This window comes from Anas platyrhynchos, chromosome 25 (genome assembly GCF_047663525.1).
Source record: "Anas platyrhynchos isolate ZD024472 breed Pekin duck chromosome 25, IASCAAS_PekinDuck_T2T, whole genome shotgun sequence".
Classification (NCBI taxonomy): Eukaryota; Metazoa; Chordata; class Aves; order Anseriformes; family Anatidae; genus Anas; species Anas platyrhynchos.
In genome coordinates this window covers 7919578-7942685 of record NC_092611.1, presented here as the reverse complement: position 1 = coordinate 7942685, position 23108 = coordinate 7919578, and the positions used below count along the sequence as shown (strand labels likewise).

General features: G+C 48.6%; 2 protein-coding genes across 5 annotated transcripts in view; both read left to right on the top strand.

Annotated features, from left to right (window-relative positions):
• Nucleotides 1-2: 2 nt before the first annotated feature.
• C2CD2L (C2CD2 like) lies at nucleotides 3-14021 on the top strand. Of its 4 annotated transcripts, none has more exons than XM_072027660.1 (15): nucleotides 3-137; nucleotides 1003-1131; nucleotides 2598-2693; nucleotides 3085-3204; nucleotides 3959-4069; nucleotides 4865-4981; nucleotides 5443-5560; nucleotides 5724-5847; nucleotides 6380-6444; nucleotides 6850-6977; nucleotides 7270-7441; nucleotides 8160-8261; nucleotides 8839-8972; nucleotides 9445-9727; nucleotides 9922-14021. In XM_072027660.1, exons 2-15 carry the CDS (start codon nucleotides 1102-1104, stop codon nucleotides 10137-10139), a joined length of 1818 nt encoding a protein of 605 aa, XP_071883761.1. In that variant the 5' UTR covers nucleotides 3-137; nucleotides 1003-1101; the 3' UTR covers nucleotides 10140-14021. The 4 variants fall into 4 exon arrangements, with proteins under 4 accessions (XP_071883761.1, XP_071883762.1, XP_038023612.2 ...); XM_072027661.1 differs by lacking the exon at nucleotides 3-137 and adding an exon at nucleotides 405-685; XM_038167684.2 differs by lacking the exons at nucleotides 3-137; nucleotides 1003-1131 and adding an exon at nucleotides 1172-1587.
• A 2690-nt stretch (nucleotides 14022-16711) lies between these two features.
• Nucleotides 16712-23108, top strand: part of LOC101804044 (uncharacterized) — a 40282-nt gene continuing 33885 nt past the window's right edge. The window contains exons 1-11 of the mRNA XM_072027710.1: nucleotides 16712-16867; nucleotides 17443-17625; nucleotides 18013-18084; nucleotides 18875-19001; nucleotides 19259-19398; nucleotides 20074-20277; nucleotides 20650-20799; nucleotides 21081-21260; nucleotides 21582-21698; nucleotides 22101-22250; nucleotides 22874-23089. Coding sequence (XP_071883811.1) covers nucleotides 16810-16867; nucleotides 17443-17625; nucleotides 18013-18084; nucleotides 18875-19001; nucleotides 19259-19398; nucleotides 20074-20277; nucleotides 20650-20799; nucleotides 21081-21260; nucleotides 21582-21698; nucleotides 22101-22250; nucleotides 22874-23089 — 1597 coding nt within the window. The 5' untranslated portion in view covers nucleotides 16712-16809. The remainder of the gene's footprint in view (nucleotides 16868-17442; nucleotides 17626-18012; nucleotides 18085-18874; nucleotides 19002-19258; nucleotides 19399-20073; nucleotides 20278-20649; nucleotides 20800-21080; nucleotides 21261-21581; nucleotides 21699-22100; nucleotides 22251-22873; nucleotides 23090-23108) is intronic.

Genomic DNA, 23108 nt, shown 5'->3' with positions numbered 1-23108 from the left:
CGACGCACAAAGCGCCATCTTTGAGCCTGGCAAAAGCGCCGCGGTGGGGAGCCAGCTGTGCTCCTCCCGCTCTGCCCTCAACCAACATGGCCGCCTCGGCGCTGCCCAGCCGCGCGCCGCCCCGGCTCCGCCGCCAGGTACGTCACTTCTGCCCCCGCGGGAGGCGGGGTCGGCCCCGTCGGCGGGGCGCCGTGAGGGGACGGCCCGGGGAGCGGCGGAGGCTGAGGGGAGCTCCCAGAGCTGGGGGCGCCTCACGGGGATGCGTGGGGGAGCGCCGCAAGGGAGAGCTGAGGGGACCGGGGGGAGGAGGGAGCGTTTCCTGAAGCGCCGGGGGAGAAAAAGTGAAATAAAAGAATAAAAATATCAATAAATAAAAAGGAAATCAACTTATCCCGGGTCTTTCTGCGCCAGGACGCCCGTAACGGGTGTTTAGATCTTCAGGGGAAGGGGGCTGGTGGCAAGGACCGGCCTGATCCTGCCCGCTGGGCTCTGCTGGAGTCACCGAGCAGGTGCAAAGGCAGCAGGGCAGCGGGTCTGGGAGCAGCAAGAAGCATTTCCCTCTGCCTGTGCCTGAAGCACGGGGACCTGAGGTGGTTTCTGATGGCTTCTGTGCTGACCGGCAGCTGCTGCTGCACTGAAAGAGGTGTTTTCTGCTCTGCTGTCTGCTGAATTGCTGTAAAAGCTGGTAAGCTGTAGCTGAGCCTTAAATAAATAAGTTTTGAGGCAGGCAGGTGGTTGGCCAGAGAGCCTCCTGCAGATGTAGCCCCATGGAAGGTGACTTGTGAGGAAAGGAGGTGAAAGCATTTGCTGCTGCCCCCCTCCAGCAGGGTTGGCTGGAGCTGAGAGCAGGCAACTGAATAGCTTACAGCCCTGCTGCGAATGTGTCCGTCAGTCAGCACAGCTGGAAAAAGAGGAGTTCAGAGAAGGCTGTTTTTAAGCGAGAGAAACAGAAAGGCTGTCGGGGAGCTCATCGCCCTGACCGCGTTTGCCTTGCTCTTTCAGGCTGCCGGAAGAGAAGGCTCCCAACAACAGCAGAACGACGAGGTTGCCTGGACAGACCTAAAACCATACAACCCAGGATGAAGAACCTGCCCGCGAGGAATGGTGAAGGAAGCTGCGTGCCATGGCCAGGTCGGTGTTGGGAGTGTTCAGCCTCCCGCCGCCGTTGTGCGCAGGCGGCGGCCGCGAGCGGCGGGGGCCGAGCCCGGCCCACGTGCGCCGCGGGGCTGGGGGAAGGGAAAGGCGGCGCGGCCCAGGCCCGCATCCTCTCCTCTCCTTTCCTTTCCTCTGGTCCGGGATGCCACCCGGCCCGCCGTGAGGCACCGCGCCATGGGGCCGGATCCAGGCTGGAGCGCGCTGGTGCTGCTCTTCGCCGCCTCGCTGCTCACCGTCGCGGCCTGGCTGCTCCAGTACTGGCGGGCGGCGGCCCTGCGGGTGCTGTGGCGGCGGCGGCGGCCGCCGGTGGTGGCGGAGGAGGAAGCCGGGGCCCGGGCGCTGCTCGCCGCGCTGCTCGCCCTCCGGTCCCTGCGGGAGCAGTGGCAGCGGGCCTGGGTGCGGGCCCTCAACAGCCAGGCGCGCCGGCACGGGGTATGGCAGGGCATGGGCGGGCTGGGCCACGGTGGTGGTGTTGGCGGTGGGCTGAGGGAGGGTATTTAGCTTTTGGGCGAGCGGGGCTGCGACCCCTTTGTCCTCAGGCTCTGAGGAATCCTCCGTTAGCGGGCTGCCGGTCAGGGACCCTGTGGTGTGGGCTGAGCTGTGCTGGCAAATGCTTGGTGTGCCAGCTTCGCTTTTTGGGCTGCTGCATGGTGCTCTCTTCTGTGCTTGAGGGATGGGGTGCGTAATAAATGTGAGCATAATGTGGTTTTACAAACTTTGAGAAGTAGGTGTTCGGCAGCACCTCTTGCTTAAAAGGGTCTGGGGCCTAAACCTTAGGTCTTCCCTTCCACAAGGAAGTAATTTCACAGGAGCTCATGTTACCTGCAAGGCAACGGCTTTTGCCTGCAAAAAAAAAAAAAAAAAAAAAGGCAAAAAGAGCTTCGACAAGGGGAGGTGATTGACCACTACGTGGGAGAGTAGTTTGTCTCAAGGCAGGTTTTGTTTTTGGGTGCTCTTGAAAGAGAGAGAGTACTGATGAGGTGAGGCTATGGTGAGACTGGAAGTCCTCTGGTCGTGGGGAGAAAGGACTGATTCGATACTCTGGACTGACCCTAGGTAGGTGAATATGCAGATCTGGTGGAGGAGGCTTGCAAGAAGAGGAAATGGCTGGTCTAACTATTATGAAATGAGAAAATGCCCAAGACAGTACAGGACTGCAAGGGACTTTAGCCTGCATGTGAACTATCTGCATATGGGGTGACAGTTAACAGTGAGGGATAGTTAGGTTTTTGCTGTCCTTGCCCTTTCTTCAGTGCTGGGTATGGGGAGGCAGTGGAGGATGGGGTTTGAGGAGTTGTGGTCCCGTTGTCCAAAAGCTTGTCAGCTGGCAGTGGGAAGCGACCCGTTTCTCCACTGAGCCTTTCAGTTAGACTTGCTTATCTTCTGTGAAAATGCCTGGGATGCTGTGACCACCGGGAACTAACGGATCTCTATTTTCATAGAGTTCAGTGCAAATCACATTTGAAGAGGGTCCTCAGTTGCCACCAGCAGCAAATATAAGCTGTGTGACGTGCAAAGGCCAGTCGGACTGCAGCATGGTAAGGCTTTGCTGTTCTGAATTGTAGCATGTCTGTTGACTGATGGCGTGTGCTACAGAGATTGCCAACACTCGTGTAATAGAGATTGCAGCTCTGGGGCTGTACATCCGTGAGCTCTGCAAGAGCAGGTACAGCTGAGGTGTAGGGGTGCTGAATCTGAGTATCAGGGTAGTGCAGTGGAGAGAAGAGAGCTTCTGTCACTGATATATTCTTATCGTCTCATGTGTGGAGTCTTAAGTGGCAGATTTGCAGTACAGATCTGCAGCTGACAGTAAGCCTGATGTTTCTTTGCCACAATGTGTCAACCTTGCCTATTGCTTTTATAGGTCTTGCCATCTTGCTTCCGCTTCTTACCAAGGACATAAACCTATTTGCTTCCTTTTCTCTATAGGTGCTTTACTGCCATCTGTCTGCAGAAGCCGTGAAATTCCCTGTCTCTGTAACGCAGCAATCCCCAGCTGCTGTTTCTGTGGATACGTATCATGTCACTTTGTCTCTGCTGCAGGCTAAGGTAATGGTTGTAAAAAGTTTGCCATTGAATTTGTTCTTTTACCTAGCCAGGTAAAGTTATTTATGCTCGGTTAGTTATTTGACTACTGTGTCCCAGACCTGTTGCTTTCAACAGATCACCTTAGATGTTCGTGTTGAAAAAAAAGTTCAAAAGTTGTTTGTCTTTCAATTATTTCTGAGCTATGTTAAATTTTATTGCACTGTTTTTACTAGAGACGCTGAGTCAGGAGTTCTTCCTCTGTCATTCTGTTTCTGTATTAATGATGTCCTTATTCTGTGTGGGTGCGGGACTTCTGAACTACAGCATGCTGTACGGGCTGGTTTGTTGTTGCAGACTGTTGGTGACCTGGATGAGTTTTCAGGCACAGCTCGTCTCCTAGAGACTTACAAATGGCTGTGCTTATGTTTGGTGATGATTAATAGATGTAGCTCAGCAAATACCCTGTATTAGTACCCAACTTGCTCTTTCAGATTGTCTTGCAGGCTGTGTCTTTGACCAAAGAAATAACAAAGTTTTCGCCTCTGACTGGCTTCTGGGCATCCAAAGGCAGTGAGAAAGCTGGGTCTGAGTGTGAAGTGATGAAACTTCTGCATTTTGTAACTCTCAGAGGCACAGGACCACCTATGTCCTTACTTTCTGTCTTTAATTGCTGCACGGACTGGTGTGGGGCCCTTTTTGTTGATGAATTTGAAACAGGGCAGAAAGTGCCTGATAAAAACAGAGTGTTCCTGACTGCTTGTTTGTTCTGGATCAGGTGGAGATCCACTTGGAGGAGATACAGAATGAGGGTCTCCTGGTGTCGTGGACGTTCAAGGACAGGCCAGACTTGAATCTGTCAGTTCTTCCAAGATTTCAACCTCATGAGGTAAGCAAACAGGGGGAAGCTGGACTTGAGCAGAGGAAGGGCAAGAGAGGTGGAAACAGTGTGCAGACAGCAAGAAGGCTGCTGCAAAGGAGAGAGTTTGGCAGCTCACTGTTGTGGCCCTTCTGTGGCAAGGGAGGGGGTTCTTTCACCCTGGAATCAATGCTAGCTCAGCTATGTGAAGAGTTCATCCTAAAGAGAGCTGAAGCAGTACTGATGCCTGTTTTCCAAAAGCAAAAAAGGCTTTTAGTCCGTGTAGGTTCTCCTGCTGTTGTTACCAAATGTGTAGCTGCAAAATGAGCTGGGGTATTTATTTTTTTTTGGAGTTGTAAAGCGTACAGAAGCCATAGGTATTAGTGACTTGATGAGCTGAACACCGATGTGTTTGCGCTTCTGTGCCCCAAACAGTTCTGTCTGTTAGTTTTATTGACACCCTTGTTGCCTTATACTGAGTAGATGTAGGAATTCAGCTGTTCTTGTGAGGGTGTGGTAGCACCACCTCATGAGGCAGTGATGATGTGGCAAACTCTGAAGGCTTTATTGTCAAAATTTGTAATAGATGGGCTACAAATGGAAAAGGTCGGTTTGTCTTGTTCATGCAGGTTATACTTGCCTGCAGCTATTACAGCAAAGCTCAGGCACTGAGGAAGAGGCATACAGGATAGAGGAAGAGTGTATAGGAGGGTATGACTAGGAGAAAGGCCGTGTAGAGCCTTGAGAGGCAGTTGTAGCTGTATAAGGAGAAAATGTATCTGCCTTGTTATGACGTTCCTGTGTTTCCTTTTGATTTGTGGAGAGAAGAATGACGGGAGAGTGGGTCTGTCTACCATAAAGGATCTGATCGAGGATACCATTGTCAGCACGCAGCCAGCCTTGATGGTACATCTGAAAGCCTGCACCACAGGAACTGGGACGGTAAAGCTCTTTTCTTGTGATATTCATGCCTTGAACACTGGGGTGCTTCTGAGGGCTGAGGGGCTGAGACTTAGGCAGGAATCCAAGGGCTAAGTCTGACTTCTGAGCAGCAGCCACATCCCTGGCTGTGCTGTTATAGGAACTGGGGTATTGTAGCATGGGAAACAGGGAGAATTAGAGTGGGACAGATCTTCAGCAGTATAGTCATCTTCAGTTCCCCTTCTAGTAGCCAGCAAGCTCATTCCTGTCTGTCTCTTTTCCTGTCTGCCTTAAATTTCATATCTTAAGTAAGCTGGGGGCTAGCTGGAGGTCTGTAGCTGGGGGGGGCTGCAGCATCTTTGGATGGCTTTGTGGGTATTCCCATGAGGAGCACTTGGGAGGTGCAAGCACAAATACCATGTGTCTTACACTGCTGACAAGAGAATGATAAAGGTGTCAGTCTTCCTTTCATCATTCCTCAGGTATCCAGCAGTAAGTCGACTCGAGATTCCCCAGCCGGTGTAGTAGCAGGCCCTCTAGGTTCCAAGCTTTTCCTACGGAATCTTCACGTGCTGAACTTGGGCTCCCAGGAAAAGGCAGGTAAGCCTTAAAACGTGGTTCATCTGAAGCAGGGGAAGTGCAGAAATGGTGAGGTGAGAGTGCGTGGATATTTTGGGTGGCTTTGAATGGCAATATGCACACGTGTCCACTGAACTCTGCCTTGTGTTAACAGGTGCACATGTGCTCTCTTTCTCTGTTGCAGGAGTTGAGGAGATCTGCTGTGTCGTAGAGCTAGACAGTCCCCCACAGCAGAAATGGATGAGGCCATTGACAGCTGGGAGTGCCAGCACTGCTGCAGAGATGGAGTGGAACGAGGAGCTTGTTCTGTAAGTGCCTGCTGGTCTCTTGGTCCTCACAGTGGAGGCAGACTGGCAGAGTCTCTGGGTGTCATTACCACACAGCAGTAACTGATGCAGGTGGCGTGGAGGTGATGTCTGTACAGCAGGATGGTGTGTGACCGTGCTGCCTGTGTGCTGGGCTGTGAGTTCCAGTGATCAGCCCCAACTCATGTACATATTATTTCCTGCTTCCCTGAATAGTGTGTGTTTTAACTGGATGGACAGAAGTGCTGAGCATGGGGAGTGTGGGGGCAGGACTTCTCTGCCTTCCAGACAAGTTTGCTATCTTAACTTGCCCTGACAGCGTACGCAGCCCTGCATGGGACAGAAACTTGAGTTTTCCCTCTTCTTGCTTGCTGCCCCTTCTTGTGTCCTCCAAAATAATACACACTTACAGGAACTTTGGAAAGATGATGAGGGATGTGAGATTTGTGGGAGGGAAAATACATAATGGTCTTGTTTACTCTGGTAATTTAGCAAAGACTGCCTAATAGCAGCCTGTCTATTTCTGTTTCAACAGTGATTTGGGACCTAGAAGTAAGGAGCTGAAGCTACAGGTGCTGGGGAGCAGCGGCAGAGGTGAAGGTAAGTACAGGAAGCCATAAAATGTGTTCTAAGACAAGGTGACAAAAATGCCTAAGGGACTTGCTGTGCTTTGAGCCTGTGGATCTTCTTTGTAGTTATGATGTATTATGAACAGGATTATATCTGATGTCTGCACAGGAGTTTTGTATCCAACTTTTTGTGAGCCTTTGACTGGGTGAAGTAACTCTCAAGTCTGTTGTTCTTAGTGACCTTTTTGGTACCTGGGAGGTTCCTGTGGCCTGCACTTCCTAACCTAAAAGCAGCGAGAGGGATGTAGTAGAGCCAAGGGCATCTGATTTGTTGGCCTGTGGGACCACTTTCCAAAAGCACAGGGAGCTTGTGAGACGTCTGAGGTGCTGAAGTTGTCGTATTTTCTTTCTTTTTCTCTCCTCTTCCCTCTTGCAGATGTGCTGCTGGCCCATACTACTCTTTTGCTTGATCCTTCGAGCAAACGGCCATCCGGGAGACAGATCTGCTCTCTGGCCCCCGGACCTGGGCAGTCGCTGGCAGCTGAAGCTACCATTGTACTGGAGGTGAGCAGGCAACCCAGCTGTGTGAACGCATGATCTGGAAATATTTATAATGCGAGGCTCTAGCTGGAAACCAGCATTACTAGGCCTGCGCTTGTGGCAGGGGACAAACAGCCCCCTAGGTCGAGGAGGTGTATCACCTTGCCCTTAGTGCCTGAGCTTTCCTCTGTTCGGCTGACATTGTAGTGAGAATGGCTCCTTGGTGCCTGGAGGGGTGGCTTTTGTCATCCCTGTTGCCTGCCTTTACTTCTGGGAGGAGGAGAGCCCCCTCTGAGCTGTGTCTTACTCTTTGTAGCTCTTATACCAGGATTCTTCTACATCTCTAAATGCTCAGCACGCCACATCTCTGCGTACCAGCATCACCCCCACCAAGAAGGTGGAGATGGACCGGACCATCATGCCTGATGGCACAATCGTGACTACTGTCACCACAATTCAGTCCCGGCCCAAAGCCGACTGCAAGCTGGGTGAGGCTGCCCTAAGGCAGGAGTCTTGTCAAGGTGGCGTGGGTTGGGGCGTATTCCTGAGGCTGTTCACACAGGCAGCAGGAAAACTGTTCAGCCATTGTATGTTGTGGTTGTTGTGCACCTTAAGGATTGGATGGGTGGGTGGTGCTTTTAGCTTCTGAGTTATTAATGTCTGGAGGATGTCTGGAGACGAGTACGTAGCCTTGAGGGAGGGAATTGAGGAGATCAATTTGAGGGGAGCAACTGGGGAGAGCTGTGAGAGGGACAAGCCTCTCTGACATCTTCTGGTGGCAGGTCTGAGCTGTGTATGCTGGTGTTGCATAGCTTCTGCATGATGTGCTAAGTGTTGTGGCTTTCTTCCTCTTTTTTTTCATCACCGCTAAGTAAATTATGCTCTGGGTACTGATGGCAGGCTTGAAAATATGTCGCCCTTGCTTGCCAGTCATTGGTGCTGCTCAGTGTCTGCCTGATGTCTTGGTTAATGTGGTGCTGGATATTCTGTGAGGCAGGGCTGGGAAACAGCACAAACCTTGTGACAGGGCTGCTTCGCATGTCTTGTTCCAGAAGGCTTCTTGCAACTTCAGTGCTGCACAGCCTCGTGGCAGCAGACTCTGCAGGCTCTCTGTGGGCAGTGGGGAGGAGGGGCACAATACGGTGACGAAGTTGCCTAAACTTCATCTCCACTGACTGTTGTCTCTGCCTGTCTTTCACCGTGAAGATTCACCCTCAAGATCGCCATCCAAGGTGGAAGTAACTGAAAAGAAGACAACGGTTCTTTTGGAGAGCAGCTGTCCTCGCAGCCTCTTGGCCAGCAGTAGCAGTAAGTGCGTGCAAGTCAGAAGTTCTTACTGGAGCGAGGATGTTCCTTAGCCTTTCTAGAAGAGTGTCTGTCTGAATGTGCTGCAGAAGAGGAAGTCCAAGTGATTGAGTGAAGAGGGTAAGGGGGAGGGCAGGTAAAAGAAATTCCGCCCATGACTGTGGGTGTTTTCTTGCGTGACAAGAACATCCCTAAGTTAGCTGGAGCCAATGAGATTTGGTCATGTTGTACTTGGCATCTCCTTTTTGTCTCTGAGACAGAACGCTGCAGCTCTTTGGATGCTTTGTGGCTGAGGCTGGGAGACCTCCTGGGAGTCTTTGGAAGTCTTTCTGAAGTGGGAGGTGGGAGTGGTGTTTTAATGATATGCCTGTAGGAACTTCAAACTTTACAGGTGCCTGAAAGACTCGAGAGCTCTACAGAGCGTTCTCCTTTTAGTTTGTTTGGGCAAGTCTGTAATAAATAGTGTTCTCTCCCTTCATGTCCACATAGTTGCCTATTAAAAGCATCGTGATCAGCAAGTGACCTCTTCCCTGTGCTGAAGGATGCTACTTCAAGTGTTGGTATCTTTCTTGTCGCTCAGGGGACAGCCAGATGCCTAATGGCTTGGATCCGGTGGCTGAGACGGCAATCAGGCAGCTAACTGAGACAAATAACAAGCCCGCCAAGAAGACCCCAACAAAACGTAGCACGCTGATCATCTCGGGAGTTTCCAAGGTCTCTGGCAGTTAGGGGGCTCCGTTTCCTGTCTGGGAGGCTATTTCTGTGCATGTCTGTGTAAAACGACCCTGTCCTGTAGGGAATGGTGTGGAAAAGTACCGGCACAGAGGACTTGCTCAGCTTTTTGCTGCTTCCTTGCATTTTGTCGCTGCTTCCCATCAAAGGTACCTCGCCAGGCTGCAGGGCAGCTGCCAATGGAAGCTCACAAAGCATTGGCAGCAGAAAGGGAAGCTTTTGCATTAGTCGGGAGCCTCATGGAGAATGTAAGGAGTTATTCTGAGACTTTCCTGTGTGAGAGAGGGAAGTGCTGCAAAATGCCATGGAATCAGGTATCTTCCAGTGTGTTTCAGCAAAAAGTGACTGCTGCACATCTGTGCTTTTTTTTTTTTTTAGCGCTGATGAGAAGAATCGGAGAGAAATGCAATCCTTTAGACTCTGTCTTCCTGTCTGACTTTTTAACCCCCTGCAGGTACCTATTGCTCAGGATGAAATGGCACTTTCTCTGGGTTATGCTGCATCCATGGAGGCCACAGTGTACGGGGCTTCTGGGGCGCTGAGTGCAGCGGAGCAGATGCACGATTCCACTGAGTCGTCACAGCTGCTGGAAGCGTCACCATCAGGACCAGGGGCCAGTCAGGAGCTGGATGAGACAACGCGATCAGACATCTCCGAGAGACCATCCATGGAAGATGTTGAATCCGAAACTGGCTCCACAGGAGCCCTTGAGACTAGGAGCTTGAAAGATCACAAAGGTGAGGTATTGCAGTCTGTCCTGAATGTAGACTTTGCCTTGAGGCTGGGAGCTGAGATTCGCTGCCCTGCTGTATGCTTTTGCTGCTCAGGACAAAAGAGGTCTCTGCCTCTTGTATTTGGTGCATTTGTTGCCCCTGAGACTTGCCAGGGCAGGATGCCATCGTTGTTTCCATCTCCTTCTCTGTCTTTGCAGTTAGTTTTCTTCGGAGTGGTACCAAGCTCATCTTCAGGAGAAAGACCAAGCAGAAAGAAGCTGGCCTGAGCCAGTCTCACGATGACTTGACCAATGTCACCACTAGTTCTGCCAGCAAGAAGAAAGCCGGCAGCTTCTCCCACCGCCTCATCAAACGCTTCTCCTTCAAGTCTAAACCCAAACCTAAAGCTAATGACAACACAACAGGTGAGAACTGAAGGAGGGAGATACTGGTTGGAAAGATCATACAGAAATCCTCTCTTAGTCTTTTGTCTTCCCGCTCCATGGTATGTGAGATCTGCAGTCCGGTTCCTTCCAACCTTGGCGGAGGGAAGACACCCCAGTGCTTTACACTGTTTGGGGAGCAAAGGTGGCATACCCAGGGCTGAGACTGCACAGCCTTCTGTGACTGTTATGCTCTCCCCAAAAAAATCCAGCAGGCATGCTAATCCCCGTGGGGTTCCCAGGAGCTGCAGAAGTGACTCTGTCCGGCTGTCCAGCTTCACTAGGCGCTTCCTGGCACCTGTCAAGTGACAGCCTCGGAGTTAAAAAAACTGAGAAACTGCCAAGTTAGCTGCATTTTCGAGAGCTGCGGTATGTAGCCTTGCTCGATTCTGCTCTTGAGAGAGAATGGTGCGGTTGCTGACCATTCTGTTGTTGCTCCTGCTCGATGCAGAGGCTGTAACGTGACTGAGGTGTGGTGTGGGACGATGTGTGCGTTCCTGGGCTATGTGCTGTGAGCAGAACAAGCTGCTGTTCCCCACCCAGATTGGCTATTGGAATGGTCTCCGTTTCAGAAGGTGTGAAAGGTGCCTTTTTTCTGTGCTACACTGATGAAGAAAGGAGTCTCTAAGAAGAAGGAAACCTTAACCACTAGACGAGTTTTTGTAGAAGACCCAGTCCTTGCAAGAACATCCGTTTGCTGCTTTTGGTGCTTCTTTGTCAATGTTCTGGAGTGGGGAAGGGGCCATGGGACGTATTTGTACCAGCCATCTTCCTGTACAAGTGGAAACGTTTTCCTTGTGGGTGGTTAGGGCCATCTCTGGTAGGGCACAGGGGAAACGGAGGCTGTGGTCCAGTTCTGTGGTTCTCCTTAGCAGTTCTGACTCCAGTGCCTGATGTGCTGGGGATGAACAGTGAGGAACGTGGCAGTGTGAAGTGGAACCTGAGTGAAGAGCTTACGTGTTTGCACTGATGAACAGCATTTCTTGTAGCAGAAAGAGCCTTTCCTGATGGCATGGGAAATAACCTCCTTGTAGAAAATGTTATCCTCTACGTTTAAAGCGTGGGCCTTTCTGCAGTGGGTGTTCCTTGAGGGAGAGCTGCATGGGGGAAAAATCAGCTGCTCGCAGAGGAGGAAACTGCCCTTCTAAATGAATGTTTTCCCAGTCTCTTGAAATACGTGCGTTGTGAATATCCCAAGAGGCCCCGTTTGAATGAGTGTAACAACACTCCTTAGAAAAATGCTTATTCGTTGTTAATGTAGATTGTTTGAATGGAAGCTCTTGCTCTTCTGTAGAGCTGCAGAGATAGGGAAATGGGTCAAAGGGGAGGAAAAGAAGTTTGGCGGAGAGATTGTGTAAGCCTGGGTGGGGTCTTTAGCTCTGTTCTCCTGTTAAAATACCTCCTGAGGTGGGGGCTGTTGCTATACTTCATTCAAGAGGCAACCCAATTGGAAAAGTAGCAGTACTCTGGAATTGTGTGATACAATGCATCGTGTTATTCAGAAGACCAAATCCTGGGTTACTGATAAGGCCATGTGCTATTTCCAAAGGCTGAAATGTGTTTGGTATGCTGTTGTGAAGCAATTTACAGGCAGGAATTTTAGAGTGCATCCCAAAAGTATCAGGAAGTTGGGAAGGCCTTACTGAGCTTGTTCCCACTTTGTGGGCTCCAGGATATGGCTGCTAACGAGTGGCGATGGAATTACTGTTTTTGATTTGAGCTTTGACCTGTCAGAAATATTGGGAATATTCCGCACTGTTGTCTGTGGGATGAATGGCACACAGGGTGCACAACAGTGGTTGTGTATTCTCCCTTGAACTGTTGGTGGCACTCTTTATCATGGGCTTTTTTTTTTTTTATACTGGATATGAAAATTTGTATCTGGCTAGATGCAAAAAATCCTTGCAGCAAAAAGGGTTATTGTTAAGGTCAGATGGAGCATATCCCCAAACATTAATTCCTGCATCTGCTTGTGTTTTCTTTCTGCCACATCATTGCTCCTCAAAGTTTTACAGTGTAGGACTGATACTGTAGCTTTCAATTTTCTACAAAATCTTCTCTGGGTGCAGAATATTTTTTTTCAGAGTATTTGGGTAAGCTGCTGTGTCTTGGCTATGTGAGTGTGTGTGAATCTCCTGACTTACTGAAGCCAAGAACGGTAACAAATCCGCCTTGTGGGGAGGTGTGATTATTGGCCTGAGGAACGATTCTTTTATCCTAATATCCTAACTTTCTCAAAAGGGAAAGGGAAGGTGATGGAAGTCTCTGGTCTCCAGAAACTGTAGAGAAGGTCCCATGGAGTTTTCACTCATAAAGCTGCTGTATAAAAAAATCTGTTTGTGTTTAGTCACCTCTTGTGCTTTTTGCTTTAAAACAAAAGAAATGGTGTTTGAAATCAGCTTTTCCCTGTTTAACTTCTTGTGGGTACTCATGCCCTTGGTGCCATTGACCAAATAAGTGGGGGGAGAGGAGTGTCAGAGTGGTGGACTTGAACAAAGAGATGCTTCTGAAAGAGCTCAGCCTCCTTACGTGGGCTGTATTCCAAATGCAACGTTTCATTGCTGGCTACGCAAGTAGAAAGAGTGACCGTTAAAAAAGCCAAAGTATTCTTTTTTTTTTTTCTTTTTCCTGGTGTTTTAGCTGAACAGAGTTAGGATTTACATATGCTGTGTGTTCTCACTTCTTTGAAGAAAACAGATCGCTCTAGCTGTACGCTTGTAACTGCAGCTGTCCGGACACACCCTTCCCCCTGTTTTGGTAAGGCTTTTAAGAACCTTCCCGTTGAAAAGCCCTTAGCATCTGCCTGCAAAGGGCGTTCTGTGATTTTGCAGCCTCTTAAAGTAAGAAAAAACATTAACGTGAATGAAGGAGACCGCAAAACCTCATTTTTTGGGGGGTGCTGTGAGCTTTAATGCGGTGGAACTCAACTGAAGCCTGGTGGGACAGGGACTCTGTCAGGTGATGGGGTTGGAATTAGATGATCTTAAAGCTCCCTTCCAGTCTGAAACATTCTGGGGTTCCGTGATTTGGAGAGGAGGTTCAAAGCGTGTACAATCCAAAGGGAGAGGGATTGTAGACATGTATATGTGCTTTTGTAGTCGAGCATGGGTCTTGAGGGGGAGAGAGGGTGGAGACTTTGCAGCTAGCTGGAGAGCAGCTCAGGGGAGGGGAGCGTCAGGAAAACTTCAAACTGCTGTGAGTGCGAGAGGCACGGGCTGTTTCTACACCATATCTGTGTGTGTGTGAGTGTGTATGCGAGGAAGCATTCTGTGTTTTATTTTCAGATTTGTTTTTAGAGGTGCTGCATCGTGTGGCAGCCACTCTCCTTCCCTGTGTGCTAATCCTAGAGGGAGGTTACTGGGTAGCTGGCGAGATGCTTGACCGGTGGGTGGATGCTCCTGGTGCGTTCTGGAGTCTTTTGCCTCGTTCTCCCTTCCCTGCCCCTAACTCACGGTGAGTGTAAGGATCCAGCAACAGTTCTGTCCGTGGTCAAACTTCTGGAAAAGGTCTTTGTGTACGTGCAGGAATCACAGCTCTTTCTACAAGCGTGACTGCTCCGTACCACCTCTCTTTGCTTGTAGAGGTACTGGACCAAATCCCCATGCTGAATCTGAAATTAGCACCCCTCCTTTTGTGTGCTCATTTTTTTTTTTTTTTGTACTTTAATACCTTCTTTCTGGGTGGTTTATTTTAACCCCAGATTGTCTAGAGGAAAAAACAAAACTAGGAACTGTGTAGTTACTTAAGAGATGACAATAAAACGACTTAATTCAGAGTAAATGAATGAAGTTCTTGCACCTTTGTAAATGTTGAAGAATTCCATTGCTGTGTAATGGCTGAACCTGTTAACTTATTAAAACCCATGGAAATAAAAACCTGAGCACGCGTCCTGACTGCACCCCTGCTCTCCTACCCTGCTCCCCAGCCCTGCTTCCTTACACCAGCTCCACGGAGCCCCCGACCCCTACTCCCAACAGCGAGGTCAAACCGTGAGTAATGACCCCAAACCCCAATTCTGGACCAGCACCAAAAGGGCCCCGACCCTGAACCCTTGACCCCAGAACCTTGACACCAAACCCTCGACCCCGCAGCCGAGCTGAGTCACTGACACAACCCAAATCCCAGAGCCCCATCCCCAGACCTGACCCCGGAGCCTCTGACCCCCAAAAAAGGGTTAGGGTAGGGTTTTAGGGTTAGTGTTGGGGCCATGGGCTGTTCAAAAGTAGGTCCTACCCAGCGGGGCGTTTGGTGTCACCTGGGTGGAAGCCCCAAAACTCGAGGGACGAAGCCCCAAATTAGGGGAAGGAACCCCAAAAGTGTGGTTAAACCCCAACATTGGGGGAAAGAACCTTAAAATTAGGTTTTTCTATAAACTGGGGGGAACCTCAAAACAGGGGTAGCAAAGCCCTGAGTTTTAGGGGAAGGAGCCCCAAAATTTTGGGGGGAGGACCCTGCCGTGGAGAGGTGAAACCCCAAAATTGAGGGGAAAGCCCCAAAAACAAGCCAGAAGGGGGGGGTGCAAACAATGGCGGCCTCCGGACAGGCGACATTTTCAGGGGGATGCTGGGAAATGTAGTCCGAGGGCACAGCGCTTCCGGGCGGCCATGTTGGCTTCGCAGAGCATTGTGGGAGCTGTAGTTCTCCAAGCGCTGCTGGCAGGCGGCCATGTTGGGAGCACAAGGAATGCTGGGAAATGTAGTTCTCGCACACCCGGCCTGCCGGCGGCCATGTTGGGTGTCCGGGGGATGCTGGGATGTGTAGTTCGAGGCCATGTTGTGTGCCCAGAGTGCAGGGGTTGGGGTTAGGGGTTAGGGTTTGTGTTAGGGTTTAGGGTTAGGGTTGTAAGCGCTGTGTGTCCATGGGTGCAGGTTCAATAGGTCACAGACAGGGAAGGGGCTGTCTGTGGGGGGTTGTCCACATGTCTGTCAGTCTCACGCACCCTAAATTAACCCCAGAACTGTAGGGTTGGAAGGGACCTCAAAAAATCACTGGGTCCAACCCTTCTACCAAAGCAGCTCCTCAGAGCAGGCTGCCCAGGGAGGCACTGCCCAGGGAGACCTTGAATAGCAAGCTGCAGATGTCCCCTAGGAGAAGGGATGCTCTTGGAAATGTCATAGCCAAACAAGAATTAAGGCAATAACCATTCTGAAGATAAATCTGTTCAGAGCTGGCATTTAAATGATTTTTTTTTCCCCCTGAAATAGGGATGGGGAAAGAAGAACAATTAAAACAATCTTCATAGCAAATGCTGTGTGAGTGATGTTGTGGCTTTCTAAAGGAAAACTGACCATCCAAAAATCTAAACGATGCTTTTTGGAGTTCTGACACTCATTTTTCAAATGTGAATAGAATGTGTCATAACACAGGGAAAACAAGGATTTGGGCTTTGTAGTTTGTTTGTTTGTTTGTTTTTGTTTTGATTTTTTTTTTTTTTTTTCTACTGGGTATTTTTGACCCAGTGAAATTCAGTAATCCCTTTCCTCCTTCAGTTTCCAGTAAGAGAATCTAGCAGATGATTGTGCTCTTGGAAATTGGTCGTACAGGCTTTCTAGGTAAGCTGGTGATTTAGAACAAGTCCAGCTGTGAGCGATGGGTATGTCCCCAGCTCAGACAATCTTGGATTTTTCCAATTGTGCCAGCATAATAGAAAAACGAAAACAAGCTGCTTTGGCTCTTGTTCCAGCTCCTTTCAGCCACTCTCTTTTCTATGAGGAAAGCAGTGAGACAGGAAAGGTAATGCTGTAACAGGAGGAGGCCAGTGCAAGATGAATGGGAAGGAGCTGAAAGGAGAGAAGCTGGCTAATTAAAACGTGACAGCAATAACCAGGCAACTGAACTTATGGAAACAAATGGAAAAAAAAATGGAAAAAAAAATGAAAGATGGATACCTCAAAGTGCGGCTGCGCATCTGCTCCACAGATGATGTTTTGGGGGGTGAGGTGAAGATCAGTGGGACAGTTGCCAACTGATCATAGTTTTATAAAGTACTTAGCTTCCTGCAATAATTGCCTGGGTAAATACACAGCTTAAGCCATGGGGAGGGAGGGATAATTGTATTAAGAGCAAATGGGAGGACACATTAGCACCTTGCAGGTTTAGGATGCAACACAAAAGGTCCAAGTGTACACCCAAATATTTAAAATCAGTTTATCTACAAATGAGTTTATCTGCTAGTCTCTGAAGGGCTGTGCAGAGCATTTTAGCCTGTGACAGATTTTTCTATACAATAAGCTCTATTAGCTAGAGGACTACACAGATGGAAGAAACTTTGAAATGTATCACTTCTGTGGAGCAAAAGCTCACAGATAATAGCCCCCTACTCCTAGTACCTGGAGAGCAGAGCAGTACTCTCCAGGTACTGGCTTTACAGCTGGACTGATCTAACACTGGGGGGCTTTTGCTGTTAAGCGCTATCTCATGTTTGAAGGAGTTCTCTCACTTTTTAGCACCACTAATGCTAGAGGGGAGTTTACACAGGATTAGCTCTTTGGCCACCCTTTCTTTCTGCTGCTTGGTGTTCGTTTCACTTCAGGCTGTACTGGCAAGTAATGACGTGGGAGGGATTTTGTTACATTGGGCTTCAGCAAAGGCGACACCAGATGTTCAAGAAATGTTTTCAAGAGAGCCTCTGAACATTTTCTTAAGAGCTGTTTACTGGCCCCCATGGCTAATGCTTTGAGTTGGTTGATTTTATTCTGTAGCTTCAGGATCTTGCTGACAGGTGAGTGGATAACTTTCTTATCCAGGCAAACTTCTCATTGCTGCTGTTGTATTGGTGCTGACACTGTTACCTTCTGAGAGCCATAAGGAATTAGACTTGACAGTTGTTCAGCTCATTCTGGTTATAAACTGATAAGTCTGGCTGCAGTTCATTCAAAAGCTTTTTTTTTTTTTTTTTTTTTTTTTTTTTTCCCCCCTGGTGTCACATGGTGGGGGGAAAGGGATTCTTTCACCCCTGCAGCAGGTCAAATAGTAGGATTGCAGCGGTGACAGTGCACAGAAAGCTAGTAAGCAGTTAACCTCATTTCCTTGCTGTTCTTCCTGCCACCTACCGGTGAGATGTGGAGGTTGCTGTGACTCTGAGGTTGGAGAGGGTTTCAGAAGCTTTCTGAATCAGATGCTCTTGGGAGAATGTACATATTTGAAGACCAGTCATTCCAGGAGGGCTTGCAGAATAACTTTATTTCATCTGCTGCTACTCTAAGTGCACAACTAGACAGGGAAAAAGTTGTGCACATGGTATTTTCTTCCAGTTCATCACATATTTCCTTTCACTTTTATAAATTTCCTTCATAGGTCAAGAGAAATGCTTTCCTTGCCCTGCTGGGTTTCACTGTCCAAAAGGACTAAGACACCGCTGTCCTCCTGGCTTCTATTGCCCTCAGAAAACTGGAACCCATTTGCATCCTTGTCCCCCTGGGACTTACAATCCCTCTTACGGACTCAGCCAGGCTGAGAGGTGTCAGCAGTGCCCTGCAGGTGAGGAAATACCAGTACTCTGATCGTCCATGTGGAGCAGTGTCTGAGAGAGTGATCTCCCTGCATATTTCTTCTCCCAATCTACTGATGCATTCCACCTCTAGGAAATGCAAGCATAATAACACACAACCAAAGGAGATCCCTTGTCCCACTGATAGTATCCCCCAGTGAGCCATACTCGTTGGTGTTTTCTTTTTTGTTATCTGTAGGTAGGATAAAAGTTTGGTTTTAAACTCGGGGTTTCCCAGAGGAGCACAAGTTGAATTGGAATGCTGATGTTGAGGAATCAACTCACCCAGAGTCTGCCTCTTTGCCTTCCAATCAGTGCATGCAGCACAGCAGCTCTACTGTTTTTACTGACACTCTTTTCCCTCTGTGATCTTCCAGGAATGTTCTGTGGAGACTGGGGATTATCCTCTCCAAGTGGTCCCTGCTGGCCAGGATTCTTCTGCACAGCAGGTATTGAATGGAGCATTAACAAAGACAGAAGAGAAGTGGAAAAGTAGAAAGCTGTGGTCTTGAGGATTTTCTTATACATTCTCTGTGCAGTCTTTCCCTGGATTTTACTGGAGGGTGTGCCAGGACAACCCCAAGGAATGAAGCTCTGTAATAAGGTTATACTTGGTCACAACAGATTTTTTTCTAGTCAAAACATGCTTTCTGAGGCCAGTAGAAGGACTTAAGAAAATACACAAAAAGTGGACTCGAGGAGTCCTGTTGTTTTCTTCCAATATCAGCTATCAGCAATTCAAGAATATTTTGAGCTAGAGTTTGGATCTGGGACCACCGTGTATAATAGTTGAGTTTTCTTTCAGGTCTTTACCAGTTCCTGTGCTCTTTGCATGGCAGTTGTCCTGAATGCTGTAATGAGAACAAGTCCAAATTTAAGATACCATTGGATGCAGTCCAATTTAAAGGAAATGCTTCCAGACAACTTTGTGTTGTTTGCCACACCAGTGCAGGGAGAACTTGCATTAAAAAGAGGCCTTTTTGTTTCTAACTTTCTGTTTGCCAACTAACGCATAAGCCTGGAGACTGGTCTGAAACAGACCTATGAAGTGTGCCGTGATCTGCAGTGAGATCCATGCTTGGCAGTGTGGACAACAGCTCTTTGAAATAACTTCATGCTTGCTCTCCATATTCTCACATAAAAAAAGCTTCCTGCTATAGAAATTACTCTTTAGGCATGGGAGGGTGACAGACTGCCCTGTATCATTAAGGAAACCTTTGGTCTATCTCCCTGGTGTAGGAGCAAGTGTCCCAAACCCTAATGGAGCCACCAACACGAGCACTGGTGGCCCATGCCCACCTGGCCACTTCTGCCCAGCTGGCACAGCTATCCCTCAGCAGTGCCCTGTGGGCACTTACTCAGACAGGTGAGCTTCTTGGTTCTGATGGTGCTAATCTGTATTTTCCTTCCCTTTTTATCTTTCTCTTCTACTGCTATCTACTACCTCCTTTGCTTCCCTACAGTGTCCTTAAGCTGCAGCCCAATAAGGCTCATTAGACACATCTCTGGATTTATTATAAAAGCCTCAGGGTTGTTTTCCCTTGGCCAGGGGTGTAGGCATCAGGGACCTCCTGCTGAACTTGCACGCTTGCCAACAGAAAGCTTGCTTCTGTCTCTCTACAGGCTGTCCATCGGGCAGGAGTCCAGCTGCACAGCGTGCCCATCTGGCTATTACTGCCGCTCTGCTGGCCTCACGGCACCCTCAGGACCCTGCTCAGCTGGGTACTACTGCCTCTCTGGAGCTTCCTCACCATCACCACCTGGTGAGTTGCCCTGGGTGAATGTCAGTGTCTCCACTTAGTTGTGTCCGATAATTAAGGGTCTTGACAACAGAGAGCTTTGAAAAATTGCAGTTCTTCCCCCAGTTCTCCTGCCCCTGCCTCTTCTCAGTCGTTTAAATTTTAATATTAATTTTGTTTGGGGTATTCGTACGTCTGCGTACCTATCAAGGATGAAAAAGCAGGCAGTCCCCCATCTGTGTTACTGAATGAGACGCTTGCACTGAACGCTGGAAAGTTGTGAGTACCAGCCTGTAATGGAAGTAGCCCGATTCCCCCTTATCATTTTATTGTGTACCAGAAAGAATAACTTCCAGGGGAGAATTCCAGGTCAATTCCTGTGGACATTTAAATATTCTCCAAAATTCTTGTTACATATGAAGCAGAGTATTTAGAAAGCTGATAGGAGAAAAACACGTTCAGTGTGGCTTTGCCTGTGAAGCAAGGAGGAAAAAGACACGGTGACACGGTGTTGAATAACTCCAAAGCTGAGACAATAGTCATTTTAGATACTGTGTTGTGCCTCCTCATCACCTGTCTTCTGGGATCCCAGAAAACATAATTAAGAAGAGATCCTCATCAGTTCACTCCCTTTGTTGGCACTGACCCTCCCTCATAAGCTGCCTTTGTTGGCTTTGTCTTCTGCTTTTTGTGTCCTAGGTGTGTGGGAGAAAGGAGGCCCTTGTCCTGTGAGCCACTTCTGTCCCGAAGGAAGCAGCTTTCCCTTAGCGTGCCTTGCAGGGACTTACAACAACCTCACCAGACAAGCTGTGTGCTTTCCTTGTGCAGCAGGCTACTACTGCCCAGAAAATACTACCAGCTACAGTGAGAATCCGTGCCCAGCTGGCTTCTACTGCCCCAGAGGTGAGATGAGCCCAGGGGACAAGGTCAGCTATCAGCCAGGGTGAAATAATTTTTTTTTTTTTAAGGCAGGGAGTGATCCCTGTGAAATAAACCTTCAGCCATCAGTCTGGTTCTTCACAGAAAAATAACCCAATCATTTAAACCACAGACAAGGCTGTCATTTAACCCCCCCACCAGTAAGCTGATCAGCACCTGGAGGTTGTCGTGGCCCTGAAAGCCAGGCTGTGCACTGGGGAGGTCAACACGGAGATAAACTGGCAAAAATCATAGAATCACAGTCATAAACTGGCAAAGATGAAGGAGGTGATGCTGAGGGATTAATAGCCAAGATCCTATGTATAGTCCGTGAAACATTCTGCCTTTATTTCAAAGGAACCAGGTTTGCTACTGAGTTTCCCTGTCCTCGGGGCTACTTTAACCCAGACCCCATGGCACAGAGCTTGGATAGCTGCTTGCCCTGTCCTCCTGGGCATTACTGTGGGAAGGAGAACTTGACAGCTGCATCAGGCAAGTGTGATGCAGGTGAGTTCTGGATCTGTTTGGCTGCTGCCCTTGGAGGCAGTGTCTTAAGGAGGCTGTTGCATACATCCTGCAAATTTACTGGGATTATTGTATGTATTATTTCATGGAAGATGATGCCATAGTGCTGTTAAACTCTGGTGATATTAGCCTGTCCCATATTCCCTGTGCTTATGGCTGTGCTGTGAAGGCACTACATGCAAGGCCATTCCCCTGACTTGTCGATGATAACTTCTGGGGCTCTGTCATTGCTTGAGCTTCTCAGCCGTGTTTTGTCTTCTCAGGATGGTTTTGCATCTCAGCTGCTTGGACGCCACGGCCTTTTGATCTGGATAATTACACCAATGCCAACTGCCTCTGTCCCGCCACTGCCACTGGAGGGAAGTGCATGGCTGGTTTCTATTGTCCCACAGGAAGCCCAGAGCCTCTTCCCTGCCCTCCAGGGTTTTACTGCAATGCCCCAGGTTAGCAGCTGCTTTTGGAGAACAGGAGGGGTGTGTTTTGCGTGTGTGGAAATAAAGGTAAATAAAAGTATTTGTTATTTAGGAACTTGACAGAAGATTTTAAAGCTAAGTTCTTGTTCTGGGTGATAAAGCTGACTTAGTACAGATTTTTTTGTGTGTCCTTAAGTGAATCACTTAGCATTTGTGACCATGTTCTCATTTTCAGAGGACCAGAGGGCTCAGGTGTTATCTTGTGATGTTTGCCCAGAGGGAAGCTGCAAGCCTCCTGCTTTTCTTCCTCTGTCTTGGTGCTTGGAGTGCTATTATCCTTCTGTCTTCCAGGTCTGTCCATCCCCAGTGGGGAATGTGCTGCTGGCTTTTACTGTAAAGGTGGAGCAACCCTGCCTAATCCAAGAGATGATGTGACTGGGAATATCTGCCCTGCGGGGACTTACTGCAGTAAGTGTCCAGCACTGATCAGGAACAAAAATTTCATATCCTGTAATACTGTGAAATACTGGCGTGTTATTCTGAGTGTGGTGGACAACTTGTTGGGTGTGACCAGAGTGCCCTGAGTCCCAGATTCTTCTTTAGTTCTTCTTTTGACCTGTTCTCTGAAAGTGGTAATGTATTCGTCTCAGTGCCTTGTCTGTCTTTAGAATATGAGTAATTACATCTACGTTTCCTTCTGTAAAATGGAGCTAATAATATCTATCCTTTTCCGTGGAGCACTGTTTGACCTGTGAGTGAAAATAAGACTCCAGGGATTCCGTTTCCATTTGCACTCATCTAGGCCCCGAAAGGAGCAATGTTTTCATTCTCTCATGTTCATTTCTCTCTGCCTTGTTTCTGTTCTCCCAGCTGCAGCATCGGCAGTCCCCACGCTCTGCCCAGCAGGCACTTTCTCTAGCCTGCCAGGGAGGAGAACACTTTCTGAGTGCCAGCCTTGCCCCTCTGGCTTCTATTGTGAGTTACCTGGTCTCAGTGCCCCCACTGGAGAGTGCTGGGAAGGTAAGCCTTGAATAAATGACCATACTGCATCCCTGCAAGAGATGCCTGCATAGATATCACTGGCTCTGGAGTCTTGCTGTGAGTGAAAGTTTTGAGACTTACTGCCTACCTTGGTTTTCTTCTCTTGACCAGAGAAGAGTTTCTGTATCTCTGTGAAAAGGCTGTAAGAGGCAAAAGCAATTCTGAGGTGAAAGCACAAGTGGCAGCTTCCGGGTAATTCTTCTGAACAATTAAAATATCATTAAGGGAAGACTGGTGTTCAGTGAGGAAATTTTCTTTGAAGGGTTTCAGTAACTGAAAGGAAGAGATCAGTGCTGTGTCCCTAAGTGTTTTCCTACGCTACCTGCAAGTTTTGTCCTGAGTTTTGGGGTCCATTGGGTGGTAAATTTCCTTCTTAGGAGTTCAGTATCTGGTAGGCTTTGATGTGGAGTTGTCCTAGCAGAGGTGTGATTCAGATCAATAGTAATTTCAGGTCAGCAATACATTTATTTCTTGAGTAGCCAGTGAGGTGCTTGGTATGCCTGGGCAAACCTGTTAGGAGCCTTCTCTTCTAACGAGCACAGCTCAGTAGCTCGTACATCTCGGTGACTAATTTACCTTTCTTCCCTCTGTCTTTGCTGCAGGTTATTACTGTGACAACCAGCAAGGGCCAGTTATAGATTTCACCCTTTACCCGTGCCCACAAGGTTTTTACTGCCCACCAGGGACAAACAGGAGCACTCAGTACAGCTGTCCTGCAGGAACCTTTGGACCAAGGCAAAGGCTGAGAACTATCAAGGAATGTCAGAGATGCCCACCGGGAAAATACTGTGAATCCTCTGGACTTGCTGCCCCAACAGGTCCATAAAACATTTAAGT